At 41.9% G+C, this 18,910-nt stretch overlaps 1 protein-coding gene across 1 annotated transcript in view; it reads left to right on the top strand.

The window, feature by feature from the left end:
• The window catches only part of C10H7orf78 (chromosome 10 C7orf78 homolog), a 117,477-nt gene extending 99,707 nt beyond the window's left edge, over nucleotides 1–17,770 (top strand). The window contains exons 5-6 of the mRNA XM_086940007.1: nucleotides 9,589–9,666; nucleotides 16,065–17,770. Of these exons, the coding sequence (XP_086796133.1) occupies nucleotides 9,589–9,666; nucleotides 16,065–16,079 (93 nt within the window). The 3' untranslated portion in view covers nucleotides 16,080–17,770. The remainder of the gene's footprint in view (nucleotides 1–9,588; nucleotides 9,667–16,064) is intronic.
• Nucleotides 17,771–18,910: the final 1,140 nt, after the last annotated feature.

Raw genomic sequence — 18,910 nt, 5'->3', positions numbered from 1 at the left:
ACTGCCAGGTGGATGCTGTGATGGGGTCCGGCATGTGCTCAGAAAGCTGTTGCAGAGGCCTGGCGGTGCACACGCATATAACTCTCTGGATGCAGGACCCATCACCCCGGCACCAAAATTGACAGGAGTCCTAGGGATCTGTGGCCCCAGGGTTAGTAGTGCATGGATCCTGTGGATTGCCCCTAGGTACAGAGGCTATGGTGAGCAGGTGCAGTTGGAGGCTGCATTGGACAAACGTGGGCTCCCCCTTCTTTGGGCCTGATATGTGGTGGGTGTGATCATTCTGGCCCGGGACCTGGAGGCAAAGTGAATCTAGGGCTGGTTGTTACCTGGGCTTGTTGGGACCGCTGAGGGCTGGGGACCCATGCTGTAGGGCCCGTGTGTGTTCTGGAGCAGTGGATACTGATGTATTTATCACAGAATCAGCGGTGGACCTCGGGAGTGGGGCAAAATCAACTCGCCTGCAATGGTCAGGCATCGTGGGGCTAAACCCACACAGTCAAACAAACGAAACAAATACACAGTACTCATGACTACCCAGGGGGAAACCTCCCAAAATCCTGAAGAAGGAGTGGGCCCTGCCCACCAACATGATAAAGAGCCCACTCTGCGAGAAATATTAGCAGCAATACAGGATCTGAGAGGGACTCTGGAGCTTCAATTAGATACAGTCACAATAGATGTAAACCGACTAAGGCCAGATGTCAGGAAAATGGCCGACAAGGTGCAAACAACGGTGCCTCAAATCAATGGTCTTCAGTGCACAACAAATTGCCTAGAGGAGCAGATTCAGATCCTCACCAAAAATAACGCTATACTTACTACCAAAATAGCTGATCAGGAAGGCAGGTCTCGACTGAACAATCAGGGCCCCTGAAGGGACTGAGGGACCCAGTGTAGACCTGTTCCTTGAAGATTTGATTCTCAATAAGCTCCACCAGAAAAGACTGTCTAAATGTTTCTCTATTGAATGGGTGCATAGAGCATTGGGCCTGCGATTGAGGCCAGGCGCCCCACCACGCACTATAATTGCCAGGATATTTAACTACAGAGATTGTGACGTAATTCTTCAGGCACCATGATCATACAGAAATCTCTGTATCAAGAACGTGACAATCAGGTTTTCCCGAATTTTATTTTGCAGGTACAGAGACAAAGGTGAAGCTTCAAGGCAGTGAAAAAAGCCCTACACGAAAAGAACATCAAATATATGATGCTGTACCCAGCCAAGCTATGTTTCATTGATGAAGCCTGAAACTGGGTTGAGGGTTGGCGTCCTGCATTTCGGAAAGGGAACAGAGCTAGAGGGACTTGTCACCTGGGGCCTGAGGCAATATCACAACGACATGACTCCGCTGAAGAGTGTTTATCACCAGATCGTATGGTGAACACATGTCTTTGCTGACATGTACTCTGTGACTTAGTATATTCATTGACCACTTGGTACCCATCTCACACCTGGTTCTTGTGTTGATTGAGTTGGCAAACTCTGTAGTGCCCTTGCTGGAATGATCTCCAAAACTGGCACTGTTCATCAGGTCACCTCGAAAGGTCTTATGAAGAGGGACTACCATATATTCCTGTTAACTCATACATGTTTCAGATTGGTGTGTGCTGCCCTCTCCTATTTACCTATGTATGGAATGGGCGACAGGCACTCTGCAAGTTGGGGATGGTGGACATGCCCAGGCTCAAAAGGCAGGGTAGCAGGGAGGGGGGAGTTAGGGGATTTATTATGCTATGTTTTGCTTGTTTGGGTTTCAATTGTCTTCATGATGGATCAATACAGGCAGTTACAGAGGGGTGGTACGGGAGAAGAGCGCTGGTGGTTTGGGACTCTGGTTGCCCTGATCAGCACTAAGAGGCTTCTGTTAGGGAAGGTTCTAGTGTTTGTATCACATATTTCCTAATGCCGCAACACACTCATAAAGATCTGAATATATGGACATGGAATGTTAATGGCCTGGGTCACAAGATCAAGTGCAACCTGGTTCCTCAGTATCAATGTGGCAGGCTCTAGATGTGATTTTACTTCAAGAGACACTTCTTAAATGCACATGCTATAAGGCCCTAGATAGATTTGGCAACATATTAATAGTCCATTGAGGCTACACCACAGATTCACGAGGAGTGGGTATATTGCTCAAAAAGTCTGTCTCCTTCACAGTGCATCGTTCTTGGAATGACCCACAAGGTAGATATGTGGTGGTACGAGGACATGGAAAGGTGGGACGATGAACCTCTGCTCCTCTTATATCCCACTGCATCTTCATGCAGGCACCCTGCTAGCCATAGGCACTCTTCTTCTGGCCATACCGGTTGAAACGTTGATATTGGGGGGAGATGTCAATAAGGTCATGAATCCTACTCTTGACAAGGTTAGTGGAGTGGTGACGGGTGGGGAAGGGGGCCTACTGTCCTCTTTTGTGGAAGTGATGGGGCTCATAGACCTGTGGAGACTAAACAACCCCTCATCTAATCAAAACACTTATTTTTCCTTCGCACACACCAGTTTTTACTGACTTGATTATCTTTTCATCCATGCCTTGAATGCCGGTCTGTTTTGGAAATCGACAATTTATGCAAGAGGTATATCTGACCATTCCCCCGTTGGGGTACACCTGCAGGGCCCTTCAAGTACTGCCCCACTGTTCCCCAGAATTTACACCTGGAATCTTCAGGATAAGGGAATTAAAGATAAAATTAGAAACAGGACAACTTTTACTTTCAAGAAAACCAGGGCTAAGTGGCCTCCCCTTGCACACTCTGGAAAGCCTATAAGACAGTGCTTCGGAATCAGGTTCTGGCCCTTATAGGAGGGATAAAGAAAGACCAAAACTGGAATATAACAACATTGAGAAAGAAGTGTTAGCGCTCGAGGAAAAGGCCATAACCGATTGGTCAGAAAGTTTGGATCAACGACTTAGGTTGAAACAAGATGCTATTCGTGCCCTTGCCGAGAATAGAGCCCGCAGCTCTGAATTGGTGACACAAAAGTGCCTTTTCGACATAGGCGACAAAGCCGGCAGACTGTCGATCTGTCTGGACAGGAGCGACTGAGACATGACCTGGGTATTTGAGGTGCCCATCAATATTGTGCGTCAATAGCTGAGGCATTTGCGGTCTATTACGAGTTACAATATTTCCACCACAGCATCAAGGGTCAACTTAGACTACACCACTTACCTGCTAGATATTGATCTACAGGTATTTTTGCAGGAAGATTAAAATGGACTGGAAGCAGACTGACTAAGGAGGAGGTTGTGGCAGCCATTCGAGGATTGCAGTCTGGGAAAGCGGTGGGCCCCAATGGCCTTCCCTTGGAACCATAGAGAATCTATGTGGCTGGGGTGACTAAACCACTGTCTGGCAGATGCATCAAAGTTATGTTTTGCGAGTCCTTAATAGCGAATTTTAAGGAATCGCTATTAAAGACTCACAAAACGGGATGCATGTAGGAATCGCAATGTTATTAGCGATTCCTTAAGATTCCTTATTAGCGATTCGGTAATAGCTAATCGCTAATAAGGAATGGCTTTCCCATTCATTCCTATGGGCCTAAAGGCCCATAGGAATGAATGGGAAAGCCATTCCTTATTAGCGATTAGCTATTACCGAATCGCTAATGTTCCGCTATTTCAAGGGTGCCAGGGTGTCCAAAGGACACCCTGTTGCACCCCTGAAATGGACCTGTGCACAAATGTTACACACACACATGCCCTAAGGGCATGTGTGTGCGCAACATGTAACTTTGAATAATGCACAAAAGTGCATTTTTCAAAGTTTTAGCAAATTACCACGAAGTTCAACTTCATGGTAATTTGCTCCCCCTATTAGCGAATTCGCTATTTTTTTGGGTTTCATGCATTGCATTTAAGGAATCTCATTTTGGGATTCCTTAAATGCAAGAGCAATTTAAGGAATCGCTATTTAGAGATTCCTTAAATTGCGATTTCTGCATTTGGGATGATGCATCCCAAATGCAAAAATACCGGGAGCAAACGGCCAGATTCTGAGAATCTGGCCGTTTGCTCCCGGTATTTTCTTTGATGCATCTGCCTATGTAAGACATGTTTCGAAAGGCCCGTGAGGAGGGATGATTGCTGAGAGATCAGCAACTTGCTACTATTATTGTTCTCCATAAGGTGGGGAAACCACCATCAGGGTGCAGCTCCTATAGACCAATCTCCCTCCTCAATGTAGAGGCAAAGGCGCTTGCTAAGGCACTGACTAATAGACTGCGAGGAGTGATAACAACATTAACACACCCGGATCAGTCGGGCTTCATGCCTCATTGCAATACCCGTCTAAACTTCAGGGGCCTCATTTATGAAAAGTGACGCATCGCTGCGTGAAAACAGCGATGCGTCACTTTTCACTGCGCCCTCCTTGCGACATGATTGATGCGTCATATTTATAATATGACGCATCATGTCACAAGGAGTTACAGATACGTCAGTATTTCTGACGTATCTGTAGGCGCAAAAGTGACGCATTGCTGGAGTGTGTCACAAAAGTGACGCAACTCCAGCAATGCTTCCTTTCACATGGGGAAAGCCCCATGTGAAAGGGCTTGCGTCAGTCTTACGCCTGCTGTGAGGCAGGCGCAAGATTTTGACGCAACAGCGTCCTAAAAGTGACGCAGTGAAATCTCATAGATTTCACTGCGTCACTATTACGAGGCTTTTTGCGGGTGAACGCCCCCTCTGCATACATTATACCTGACGCAGGTATAATGTAGCGCAGGGGTTTAAAAAGTGACACATCTACCTAGATGCGTCACTTTTTAAATATGGCGCAACAAGTCGCATGTTTTACGCCGCCGATGCGTCACAAAAAGTGACGCATCAGCAGCGCAAAACTGACGCAAGGCCTCATAAATGAGGCCCCAGGTGCTTTTACAGGGTGTTGAGCCGGACTGAGCCACCCTTCTCAGAATGGGTCGCCCTGCTGGGCCTCGATATTGGGCTGGTTTTTGACAGCATCTCATGAGGCCATATTTTTGCAGTGTTGACGGGAATGGGTATTGGCCCCATTACTGTGGGTGGGTTAGGCTACTATTTAAGGCCCCACTGGCACGAGTCCGAGTCAATGGAGTGGGCTCTGGGACATTTCCTCTTCACAGGGGTGAGCATCAGGGCTGGACCCTGTTTCCAAGGATTTTTGCGCTGGCCCTTGAACCGTTGGTGGCATGGGTGCGCCAGGACCCACTGATAACAGGGTTGCCGATGATCGGTGGCTGAGAAGAACTCATATAACTCTATGCAGACAATATTCTCCTCTATGTGACACAACCGTATCGATCCGTCAACCGATTGTTACAAATATTTGAGGAGTTTGGTGAACATTCAGGCTATTGTATAAACTGGTCCAAATCAGTGGTCTTCCAGCTGGCAGGGGGAATGCCCCAGCTCCCATCAGATTGTGAGACCCCAGTTGTGCAGGATGGGTTCAAGTATTTGGGTATCAACATCACCTGTGATTCTCAAGAATCTGTATGCCTTAATGAGCTCCCGCAGTTGGAGAGACTGCAAGGTGATGTGTCCCACTGGCGACACTTACTATACAAGCTGATGGGCAGGGCGTTCCTTTACTAAATGATGGCCCTTCCGCCATTATTGTACATTTGGCAGAACACTCAATTCTGCGTCCGGATGACAAAATATCAGTATATAGACCAGGAAATACGTACGCTACTCTGGCAGGGCTCCACCCCTAGGATTGCACTGTGTAAACTGCAAAGGGGAGTGTATGAAGGTAGGCTTGGGGTCCCAGATGCCCGGCTCTACTACTGGGTGATACAATTACTAGTACTCAATGATTGGGTCTTCACAGATCAACAGGAGCCCATATATCATGAAGATAGGCATTACTACACAAGTAGTCAGGGCCTGGAGAGAAGCGATGGCCAGGTAAGTTAACAAACCAGATCCCACTATGACATAGCGACTTACTGAAAGGACTGGGGGCCTAAAGAGCTTCTCAAGATGGGAGCTAATTGGAATAGAATACCTTGGGGATGTATGGAGGGGACAGGCTCTAATACTATTTGACGTGAACGAAACTGAATGCTACAAATATTTGCAGCTGGGCCACTTGGTAAGGCGTCACCTACAAGAGGGGGAGGCCTTGACAGATTTGTCTCCTCTGGAAGACAGACTATTGGCAGATCCCATGCCAAACAAGGGTATCTCTCTGATCTATAGGAAGTTACTTAATAACTCCCCTGATATACTAGTACACTTATGTGAAAAATGGTCAGAAGACCTGGGTGACATTCATGATGATGACGGCCATACAAAGCCCAAGGGAAATGGCTATCAGGGCCAGGTTCTTTCTGGTCCAATTGAGTATCTTACATAGACTCATATACTATGAGTTGCTCTTTAATTCCAATGAAGCAGTAGGATTATAAACCCAAACAAAATGATGACAAGGTCCACAGATGTACAATAGAACTATACACTTGTTATTTTTGTCCCATGGATAACATCTTTTCTAAGCAGGTGAAGTCTCTGGGTGAAAAACACTGAATGAGATTAAGAATTCTAAAGGCAATCGGAAGCAGAATTACTACTTCTGTATTTCTAAGGGGGTCTTCAATTTCACACTCGTAAATGTTTGGTAACTCTGCTGCCCTGGATTTACTGCTATCTCTGTTACATGTAACTCCGGGGTGGGCGTCGAGATACCAGCAGATTCTCCAGGGAACTCTTAATGATGCCCATACTAACTAAAGTTACTTGTCCGCCACACTTATGCAGTGAACAGTAATTTACCAAACTGCATTGCATCCAGTGAGCACTAATCCTTTGCTATGCACCGTACAACATTAGCCCGTTTACCGCGGCGGACATTCCACTGCGGTGCGGGCGTTCTACAGAGTGGGCGGGGCTCCGTCGGCCAACGGTCGTTCACATCACCCGCGAGGTAGTGCTCGCGTCGGCCGTAGCCCGATGCGCACACGGAACGGTTTAACTCACCAGACTACCCTTCTGCCTATGGATGCTGGCAGCATGGAGACACTCACTCTCTTCACTGAGCTAAATCCTATGGACTCTGACACACCATATTTAAGCATATTTAAGAGTTTTCTTATGACATTAACCAACTGCACTTCACTAAACCTACAGGGGCTTATTTATAATCCCCTTGCACCGCCAGTGTTTCACTTTCTGTGATTCACCGGCGGCAAATTCCAGCACACATAGAAGTTGAAAAACACCATTTCAGATTGTTTACTTCCTGCACATAAACAATCATCCCTGTAACACAGACACCCTTGCACCGTGGTGCAAGGGTGCCTGCGTCAGCGCATGGCAACTAATTGTGCGCTAGCACAGGGGAGAGCAGAGGGATCCGTCATATCATTTTAGATATTACCCATCCCTGTGCTTTGGAATTAATGCATCACGGTGCAGCCGAATGGCTTGCGGCACCGCGCTACGATAATTCTTTGTAACTAAGGCCCAGAGTATTTTTACTGCTCACACTGCACTGAGTACCATTTATTGCCTGGAACTGCGCTACATTGTAGGATTATGAAATTATTACTGTGGATGTCATCATACAAACCCTTACCCAATACACTCCCTTGTTTTTAACATAGGCCTATAGACTGCATTGTGTTGCACCCCAGGTACAGCCAGAAATCCACTTTAATGCATGATTACATCTTAGAAAGGGGGCCTATAGTTCTGCTTTCCATACTCATAAATGCTTTTGAAAAACGGTTCCTTTGTCTTTCATTTCTGCATCTTCTGTTAGTGGAATTAATGCACAATCTCGATGCAAATATTAATTCATAGAAAAATGCAATATATCCGTATTCTGTCAACTCACAGACCTTTTGAAAGTTCGAACTACTTTATAGTTAGAAGTGCCTCATTATAGATAAACCAGAAATGAGGATGATGAAGTAAACATGTGAAAGAAAAACGATGATGCTGTTGCCTTTAGAAAAAATAATAGTGCTTGACAAATATTTAGAAAAACTTTGCCAGAGATTTGTTTATAATCATTTCATACATGATCCACTGGAAGATAGTTTTAATAATTATATTTACAGCCACCTGTCAGTTTGTCATTCAGGGGGCATATCTTTCCATATATTAATACATATTAGGTCAAATTCCTTCTCGTGGGAGTGTGAGATTCCTACAGGACCATTTTTTAAAATGCTAGATTTGAAGACCATGGGAAGAATGTAAGAATGAGGGAAACTAAGAAGGTGTTAACACAGGTCAATTGAAATTGAAGGGGTACACCCAAAGTGCTTAGTAACCTACCTCATACTGCTATTCTGACTGTGCTGTATTCCAAACAAAACTAAATATAATGGACAATTTTATTTTCTTAAATTGAGGCTTTGGTCTGGCTGAAGAAATATTCTCCTGTATTTTATGTGGCCACATAATGGGCCCGATTCACAGAATGTACTTAAGACTCAATCCTAAACTTACTACTATTTTGGTATTCATAGAATGCACTTACTACTTTTGGCATTCACAGAATGAACTTACTACTTTTGGTATTCACAGAAGTTAGGATTTTGTCTTAAGTTTGTCTTAGGACGGACTTAAGACAGACTTAAGACAGACTTAAGACAAAATCCTAACTTCTGTGAATACCAAAAGTAGTAAGTTTATTCTGTGAATGCCAAAAGTAGTAAGTGCATTCTGTGAATACCAAAATAGTAGTAAATTTAGGATTGAGTCTTAAGTTCATTCTGTGAATCGGGCCCAATGTATCTACACAAAAGGCTCTATGAACATGTATGCAAGACACATTTGCTCTGAAAATCTGCTTTGTTTTTCTTTTCAGCCTCATAGTACAGTTATAAAATTTATCTGAAATGAGTATTCACTCCTCCTGGAATACAGTGTGCTCCTGAAGAGTGTACCATACACAACTGGACAGTATCCTGCAGATTTTTGTACATAAGGAATAAGAATTTAAAAGGCGGCAAATACCCACTCAGTATTAGGATTTAAAAGGCGGCACCCTCCTAAATGAAGAGATAGATTCTCTTATGAATGAAATAATGGCAGTAAAAGTACTACTAGTACCTTTGGCTAGATTTCAAATATAAACCTGTTGGCGGAGATCTCCACAGTGGAGGCGGAAATCTGTGACTCTACCACTAAGAGCTTAAAATGGAAAAAAATAGGCAAACATGATTCACCTGACTTAAATCACACATGCCTGACAAAAATTAACTTTACACTCACATATGGGTTAATACTTTGATACTCCTCTGGCGGGCATGTACGGGAAGGTGCGCATTGCTGCTTAGGATTTAAATGCCCACTATTTTCAATCTTACATTGATCATAACCCTAAAATTTTGATGCAATAAATAACAATGCGTAGAAGCAATTCAGTTTGATGTTTGAGCAACATTCAATCTAAGTCACGTGCTCAGAAATCTTAAGAACCTGCTTACTGTCACTTTAACCTGAACACACATTAATGTCATGACTAAGCAGCGGGGTTCATGCTAATGCTTATTTGTTGTATGAGTATTACATTAAAGTCTTGTGCAGACATCTTCATTTGTGAATCGCAGTCATTCTTTTGTTTGTACAGAGACATCGAAGGAGGCGAGGGGCTTACAGTGCATTACTGGATCGAGTGGAAGAAAAGCTAACAAAGACATGGCAGGCAGTAAGCTCCTTCGTCACTGTTTTCATAGTGGAAAGTGATCACGGATATTTGCTTTGAAGATATTGTGTGTATGAGAAAAGGCTTTTTGTCAACGCCCACTACTGCATGTTTGGATTGGCAGTCCTGGCAACTGTGGGTGTGTTTGTTTGTCCATTTCTCCCCTCCTCCATGTTTGTTTACATCAATAGAACAGTGAACTTGTTACCTTGCTGCTTTCCTTATGTGCTCCCAAGTCGAGAGATGGTCCTTCCTGATTGGACTATTCAAAGGACATGACCAATACCCTGCCAGGGAAATGTACCTAAATGAAAAGTGTTTATGAATGCCACTTTTTTATTTGTGTTAAAATGGGGATGGATGGTGTTTCTCAATTTTTTTCAAGTGCATATTAGGTTATTCACGGTCAAGACCTTTTTTTGCTTACTTTTCTTTCCCAGTTTAATGTCTACAAATTGCACTGGCTGATGCTATATTCATCAGTGAGTGGGTCCAAATTTGTCTCTGCTCGAGATCATGAGTCATGATGATGACCCTTCTCTAAACTCAGAGTAGAAACGACTTGGACTATTAATGCATCTAGACTAGTATGATTCCTCTTTGATAATTTGAATTTTTTTTTTTTTTAGTACACACACAACACACTGAGTTTCTTTTCACTGTCTGACCCCTTCCAGAACCATACACTTTTTCTTCTTTTTAAATATACTGCAATTCTATGATTAACATTTCATTTAATAGATTAATTGTTCTTCTACTGCTCGTAAGTGAATGGTCCTCTACATTTATTTATTAATTTATTTTAATAATCTTTTTCGTGACCAATGAAAGTTAAACAAGTAAACAGATCAACAGGCCAATTACATTAATTATTAAACATTCCGATTCTCTAATCTGCATTGATAAAATAAATACATTGTTGACAAATGCCATCTTCAACCTAATTGAAGTGATCAGGGGTCAAATTGTAACCTACCACAAAAAAAATGCTTCTAAACGTATCTAATATTGCCTTTTAAGTACCCTTTACTAAAAAATGACAAATAGCATTGTTCCATTGCCATAAATCTTATCCATTGGGTTGAAGAGTATGCTCTTAATAAAATAAACGTACAAAGTACAACGAGCAAATTAGATGTATTCAATTTCATGGATAATTTGCACAATATTATCTCAAAATTATGCCTGAAAGTAGTCCTTAAAGTGGGGTTAATCCAATCCCCCAGTGCTTATTTAAGTGTGAAACTGGAAATTAGACCCTAGGACCAAAAAGAGTTAGTCAACTTCTTTAAAACAAAGGCTTATGACTTTAATTGGGACATTTGAAAAAATAAATACATATAATGGTAAAACTAACATTTCACTTAAAGAAATGTGACCAATTGATGATATTGGAAGCATGGTCCATTTATTCAATAAATCCTTCACTTTTTCCAGCATGGCAACATAATTAAGATGAACAAATCTGCAAAGTTAGAAGTTGCAAAAATCCCCAAATACGAACTAGTTGCTGAAGATGTTGAAGAAAATCACTTGTTTCCACTTTGAACAATAAAACCTCTGGTTTTGAGTGAATAATTTTATAGCCCCCTCAGTTCCTGGATTTCATCCAATTCTCCTTGGATATTACCTTTATTGACTTTTAAATAGAGGTGGGCGGACCTCCCGGAATTTTAATCCACGGAATTCCGCAGAGTTACATAAAAACTCAGCAAGTTCCACAAAGTTCCACCAATGGCATGAACAAGAGTTAACAGCACCACTCCAGAGGGTGCAGCTACTTGAGTTAATTTTGCTGCTGCTTGAGTAGATTTCCTACTTAAGCGTCATCATTCTGATCGTGAACAGTCACGACCGTCCGCGTAGAAAAATCGCACCCAGTGTTCTCCTAGCGACCAGAAATTGCGCTAGGGGACACCAAATCTTGACTGCGTTCACCAACTTACTATTCTAGAGCTGCACATGAGAAAAAATGCCATCATGCAGTGATTGGTAGAATTTGACCAGAACTCCGCAAGAATACTGCTGATTTTCTAAAATTCCACCAAGTCCGAAGGAGGAACGGAATTTTCCACCTACCACTGCTTATAAATACAAGATGATATCATCTGCAAACAGTTTTATTTTCTCCAACCCCTCTCATGGTGGGGCTACTGAAGGCCTAGTGTGACGCTTAGCCACTACAGCTTTGATATAGAAAGTAAATAGGATTGGGGTCATTGGGCAACCCTGATGGCTGCCTCTTTTGATTGTTACTGAGTCTCTCTCCTTTGAGCCAATCACTATACTAGCTTTAGTAACCGTATTATGTTCTGAAGCATTGTTAAGAATTTCCAAGGAAAACCAAATGTTACCAAAGTAACAGCTAATGCCTGCCCATTCACTAAATTATAGATCTTCTCAGCATCAATGTAGCCACTTTTGACTCATTGATAGAAAAAATCAATAGCCTGGACCAGACACCTTGTATGGCAACCATCAATCTACATGGTATAAAGCTATTCTAATCCTCATGCATGATCTTTTATACAAGTAGCGCTGATAGTACTGACTTTTTTTTTATCTCTAAATGAGGTGGCGTGAGAATGTGGATTATTAATTGGGGTGGTTGGCATTCTACCACAAGTAATAATGGCAGTATGGTTCAGTAAATGTTTCAGTAATTTAAACTTGTACTCACCCCCTGGTAGCAATGAAACAGAGTAAACAGCTTAATTTAAGAGAAGGTGTAAAGTATTTAGAGGCAACAAACAGTTAAATAATCAAACACACAACTCAATAAAACCCCAACTCCAATTTATAAAAATAGAGAAAAATATAATGAACAGGTTGATATCAAAATGACAAAAATCCAATACGGGGAACAGGAGACATAAATCTATAAATGTTAAAATAAAATACTGCAAAAACCAAGCACGGTCATCTGTTTACATTTGACCTGGACCAAGGCATGTTTTAAGCTTGACTGCAATGGTGTGTAGGTCAGCTACAAAAAACAGGATTCATGCAATCAGAAGGCTTAACTTCTGGCTCAGTCTCTGAAATGGAAGTTAGCTATCCTCAGCGGGGCAAGGCAACAGCCTGTGGTCGAGAATGGCTCTACAAGGCAGGATAGCCATTGGAGAAGGCCCTGTTGTGTTATGGCGAGAAGCCCTGAGAAGGAGAAATTGAAAATTTCCCCCCAAAGAGGTTCCTTGCTGGCCAGATACTTTTGTCACCTTTGCCCGGTGAAAATTTCTACATCTTACTTAGTCACTTTTTTGCAGCTCCTATTCCTCTAGTGGGGAAAGGCTGCAACCTGTAGTTAGGCAGAGTTCCATGAAGCCAGAGACCTTCACTGTAATGTCCTATTGAAACATTTGCCACTGTGGAAATGCTTGAGCCAGAGCAACCTGAATCTTTGACTTAGAAGCAATGCATCTTCATCAGATTGACTTCACTGGTTTGCCCCATCCTCAAAATCCCAGGATTTTCAAGATGTTAGGAGAATTACATATTTCCACAGCTAAGGGTTGCTGGACCTCAGGAACAGCACTTGAAGGTCATGCCTCACTCCAGCAGAAGCCTCAAGTAGGGTCCTACGCAGGTCCAGTAGGAGTAGGAACTTGTTAGCTGGGCTCTTCAGAACAATTCGTTTCTTGCATCTTTTTGTAGCCATGTAGTTTAACAGAGTTCATTTGAATTCATTTATTTATCTTGGGTACAAGTGGGAGCAGGTTCAGCCCTTCAGGTCTCCTCACAAATGTCAACAGCAGATGCTGTCCGTCTTCCCAGATCCAGTAGTGTTCTGAAGAAGGTGCCTATGTGTGCAAGAATTATACCTGGCACTAACTTGTGGGTGGGGAAGGCTTGTGGCTACTTCCTGATCAATAAGGAAAACGTTCTCTGAGGTAAACCTACAGAGTTATGCAGCAGTTACTGTTTGCCCTACAGTAACCAATCCCACACCACACCTCTCTACATAAATATGACATGGTAGAATCCTTCTTCCTTTGTGCAGAGCCTCACTGCCCAACACAGAGGTGTGGCAAGAGTAATGAGCAACCCCTCCTCTTGTGTCACTGCAAACTTGTTCTGGGGGCAGCTCTTCTCCTGCTGAGAGTGGTGCTTGCCACAGGGAACAAAGAAAGGTCCCGCTAAGGTGTCAACGTACCTTTGCCTGTGACACGCAGCCGCTGTCGGTAGTAGGAGTTTCTGCAGGGCGGTGACGTGGGGAGGGGGAGGGGCAGGGTGGGGGGTAGTAATGTATGGATTATGGACCTTAACAGGTAAGTAAACATAAAAATAAATAAAACGAATTTCGTTGCGAGCACTGCATCACCAAATGCGATGCAGTGTGCGCAACGAAATTCGTTTTATTTATTTATATGTTTACTTAACTGTTAAGGTCCATAATCCATACATTACTACCCCCACCCTTCCCCTCCCCACGTCACCGCCCTGCAGAAACTCCTACTACTGACCGCGGCTGGTGAAACTGTAGGCCTGGAAGATAATCAATTTCCTGGGCACAGCCTAGATGGTCATTCAGCCAGAGGAAGAGAAACCCATGGCCGCGCCTATGGCATTTGTTCTGCACTGGGAGGAGTTTTCACACCTTATCAAGGAGGCTATTCGGCTGCCAAGTGACATTTAGAGCTCATGCAAATGGGTCTCCAGAAGGTTTAGGATGGGAAAACTTAACTTTCTAAAAGAACCTTTTTCTTATTAGTTATTTTACAATGAAATTGGATTTTGAATAACAATTAAAATGAGTATTTAATTTGTATTTTTAACTGTTTTCTAACTGAAATTAGCATTATTACATTTTATAATTTTATAATCTAATCCAGTTCTTTTCTATGGACCAGTCAAGTTTGCTACCGCTAAATTAGCTTTTGGAGCTTTTTCATTGTGAGGATATGTAAAACATTACATTTCTACATGTCCTACTTTTACATACCATACATCCTGCTTTACTGATTATAAATGTCACATACAACAACGTCTCAAGGGGTGTCAATAGAGGGACAATATAATTAGTACCAAAGGTTACTAAAGGATAAATCCTGAGGAGGGAAAAAAAGGGAGGAAGGAAACCAAGTATGTTGCAAACAAAAATGGTATATTCACATATTTGACATATTCAATTGATATGATCAAACAGAAGGGTTGTGCTGCATTACTTTAAATGGCATGTAACCTGTTGGATACTGTGCACAAGTGCTCGTGAAGGATTGTGACGGCGCAAGAGACAACGTGAGGTGGTATGTACAGCGACTGTGGAAGGCGCAATGGCGGCCAAGTAACTAAAATTGTACAGATTCAGGATATCCTAACAGTCAATGACAGTCTAATATACAAATATTTTGTGTAGGTATCCTTGAGGGGAGCGCCGTGAATTTCGCTGTAGAGCTGTTTGACTCCACAGCAAAATTCCCGGTTTCGCTGGTTGTGAAAATGTTTTTAAAGAGCAGGCAATGGTCCCACGGACCACCACGTACTCTTAAAAAATTAAACTGAAACGTTTAATTTTTCTTTTTGAAATGCATCCTGTTTTTCTTTTAGGAAAATAGGCTTAATTTTTTCAAAAGTTGCTGTTTTTAAAACCAAACACAGACATAGTGATCTGTTGTCCTCAGCATCCCACTATCCCTGTGTTTTAATGAATCCCACTGAGTCTCAAATTATTACCTATCTCATGAATATTGATGGGGTAGGTCAATTGTGACCCCATTAGGAATCGCTAAGTGTCTTAGACACACTAGTACATTGCATTTTGTGACCTCCTAATTAAAAGTTGCAAAAAGTTGCAATTAGGAACTTGCAAAATGAAGTGGTCGTATATGTGGCCCTGAGTGTTTTATCAATTTGAGATTCAACTTTCAATTAACACATTCTGAGAATAAAAAAGAAATAGGGTGTGGAATATTTGAGAAGTTTGCATTTGCCATCATAGTGCAGATATTTCTAAAATTGTGTCAACTTTCATCAGCATCATAAATTCAATAATATTTCAAATGAAATATTTGCATCTGAAAGATTGGGTTTTGTGGTCGAGACAAGTCACAAAACCTGCAATTTGGGAAAACAGCTCCAGGAAAAACGTTTTTTTCATGCAGGAAAATGTGCTTAACATTTTGTCAGTTTGACAGATCTTTAAGGATGTAATTATAATGTTGCACATCTCTGCCACAGCCCCTTTAAACTTTTGGCGGTTTATAAACCAAAATGTTTGATCAGTGTTTAGAAGCTCTTTCTGTTGAGCTATGGATTACTGTTGAAATGGACTGTATTTTCATGCATAAACAAGAATATTAATGATTTAAGATTATATTTTTCAATATTAAATACCGTTTTTTGCTTATAGAAATGTTAAGATCATCAAGACAGCATTTAATTTAAGTATTATGTTTAAACAGATGGACACTTCTTAAGAATCTTCAATGGGATGAAGAGACGTTCAGAACTGCACTCTGGAGCTGAAGATGTACATCATATCTACCTCCAAGCCACACAGAGAATGATAATGTTATTGCAGAATCATCTCAGGTCCTTCTTTCTTGGCATTGAGATGCATCATGTATAAGTAATAGGAGACTCTGACCCTTGGTGATAATACAGGATCCTATAAACTAAGAAAAATCAGACAATAAAGCATGTTGTATTAGTCTGAGACTGAGAGCCTGATTTAGAGTTTGGCAGGCAGGTAGCAAGTGCCATAGGTTATAATGGACTTGTAATATGGCGGATGGACACATCAATAATACAAACATATATAGACAGGCTTTGTCAGCTCTCATCATACATTGGCCTGTTCAACTCTTATTCACATTTTGCTACTGCATAGCTATTATAGGATAGCATACAGCCAGGGGCAAAAGGTCAGCCTTCAGCAATTGGCTCTCTTCTGCTGCTAGTATTAGCATATTCTTTGATCTCAGGAGCACATCTCCCTAAAGAGAAGTCCACTGCAGTGCCCAGGCTGGTGTGGCAGTCATTTAGAGTGCCAATAAATGTTTTCTTTCCATTCCTTTTTCATTGTTTTTTATTATTTTTGGTCATCCGATAAAGTCAAAAAAATGTTTCTTTTTTTTCAACAAACCTATTTTATTAAAGATTTTTAGAACAACATATACAAACATTGTACCCTAACACCTGGTTGCCATGGCGACCATTGTACAACAGGAGCACAGAATAACAGTCTTGGGTATGAGGTGTCGGATTACATAGTACTGAATTAATTCATGTTTCTTCCATCATCACAGTATGGTCCTTCTCCATTTTGGCCTCAAGAGTTCTTGTAGTTTACTTATTTAGAGCGGAGGTACAGAGTGGGGACTCATGCTCCCCATATCACTCATCTTTAAATTCCTGTAATTGGCCCTATATGTTTATCCGCTTTTGGGGGCACGTCCTCACCTAGTAGTTCCTTTGCCAGCCTGCACAATTCTATATTGGAGCTGGCGAATATAACCATTCTCTGCAATATTTTTCACCATTAGCCCGTTTGGGATAGAACAAGCTTTTCTAGCAATATCTGTCTTGGTTTGCAAAAAGCTTCTTTGATTTTTCAAATGAGCCATTTGAGTGCTGACATTCTGACGGACCTTTTTCTACCCAGTATAAAATCTCATCTTTACTTAAATCACCCCATACCCCAACATCATTCTGTTTGTTTTTTGATGCTGAATCTTCTGTGCTTGTACTACTCTCTGGTTTATAAATCTTAATATTTGTTGCTTCATTCGTTGAAGTAGATTCTATACAACTAGATGCACCAGGCTCTATATCAGGAATGGGGTGAATATCCCGTGACTGACTCACTGTGGTAGGGGCTTTTGGTTCATCAGGTCCCATATCTATCTTCTTCTTTGTTAAGAAACTATCTAATTTTGTTAACTTGCTAAGCTCTTCTTCAGCTCTCTGCTTCTTTTTCCTCTTTTGAGCTCCACTTTTATAACTTCTGGTTGACATCTTGCAAACTGTGGGCAGAATATTTAATATAACGATAAACATACTACATTTAAAAGTAATATAATGCTTGACATTTTTTTTTCATTGAAAATTTCCTGTGATATTACCACTGCTTACCAGCAAGCGATATTTTGATAATAAATAAACATGCAAAGAGAAAATTAACAATATCCTCTCAAGTTTTAATATTAGTTTAATTAATTAAATTAACGAAGAAAAAAAACTATTAACATATACATTAATACTTAATTTAATACAATCAAAACAAAATAATATGTATTTTTTAATGTGCAGTTCTTTCAAATATATATTTAATAATAACAAATTGTAAGTTTATATATTAAACTCACAATTTGTTATTATACTGAAAATATATATGCTATAAGAGCAGGCAAGCACTTTGGATTTAACATTGGCGGCCACCGTGTTAACGGAAATTGCCTGGCTGTAAGGACTTTTGATGTTAACCTCTGCTTCCACCATGCTTTATTCCTTAACGCAGATGTAATGCACGGTGGCATGGCAGCCGATGTTAAAATCCAAGGTACTTACATGCACTGAGCCGCTTTCACCGACTACTACACAAAGGCAAATGAAAGCATGGTTAAGTCAGTGAAAGCGGATTAGTGCAGGCAAGAAACTTGCATTTAACATCGGATGCCCAGTACCTAAAAGGACTTTTAATTTTAACGTTGCCTGCCCCTGCGCTCTATTACAGAAGGCAGATCTAAAGCGCAGAGGCAGCCAACGTTAAAATCAAGGGGCCTTTCAGGCATTCCTTCGATTTTATCAATGCTGCCACGGCTGAGTTAGAGGCCCACTTACCTCATAACTGCTCGATTTTACAGACTTTGCAACTGCTCGATTAGGGGCCCACTTAACTCACAGCTGCTCCAGGAGGCCAAGATCGAAAACAAATGCGAAGTGCGGTTCCAGGCTGCGATGTACTGTTTCAGGCTGCAAATCGCGGTGCCAGCCCGGAAATGACAGGTGGCGCATGACTAAGAGGAAGAACATCTTGTTCTTCAGCCCGCCCCGCCCTAGCTAAGCTCACTTCAGCCAATCGGAGCAGCTGGTTTGTGTGAGGGCGGGCAAGGGCGATGATAGCATTGAAAGACAATGAAGGATTACAAAATACAATACTTATAAAGCCTTATATGACGTCTCAATAATTAGATAGCAGCGCGAGCTACTGTCAGAGGGTCGGCGAGCTACTACCGGTAGCTCGCGATCGCCCGGTTGGATTTGGAGACCCTGCCCTGCCCTAGGCAAATAGCGCTTTGTTCTTCGC

Source organism: Lissotriton vulgaris, chromosome 10, assembly GCF_964263255.1.
Source record: "Lissotriton vulgaris chromosome 10, aLisVul1.2, whole genome shotgun sequence".
NCBI lineage: Eukaryota > Metazoa > Chordata > Amphibia > Caudata > Salamandridae > Lissotriton > Lissotriton vulgaris.
Note: the sequence above shows the minus strand (reverse complement) of the source record. Positions and strands in the feature narration are given on the sequence as shown.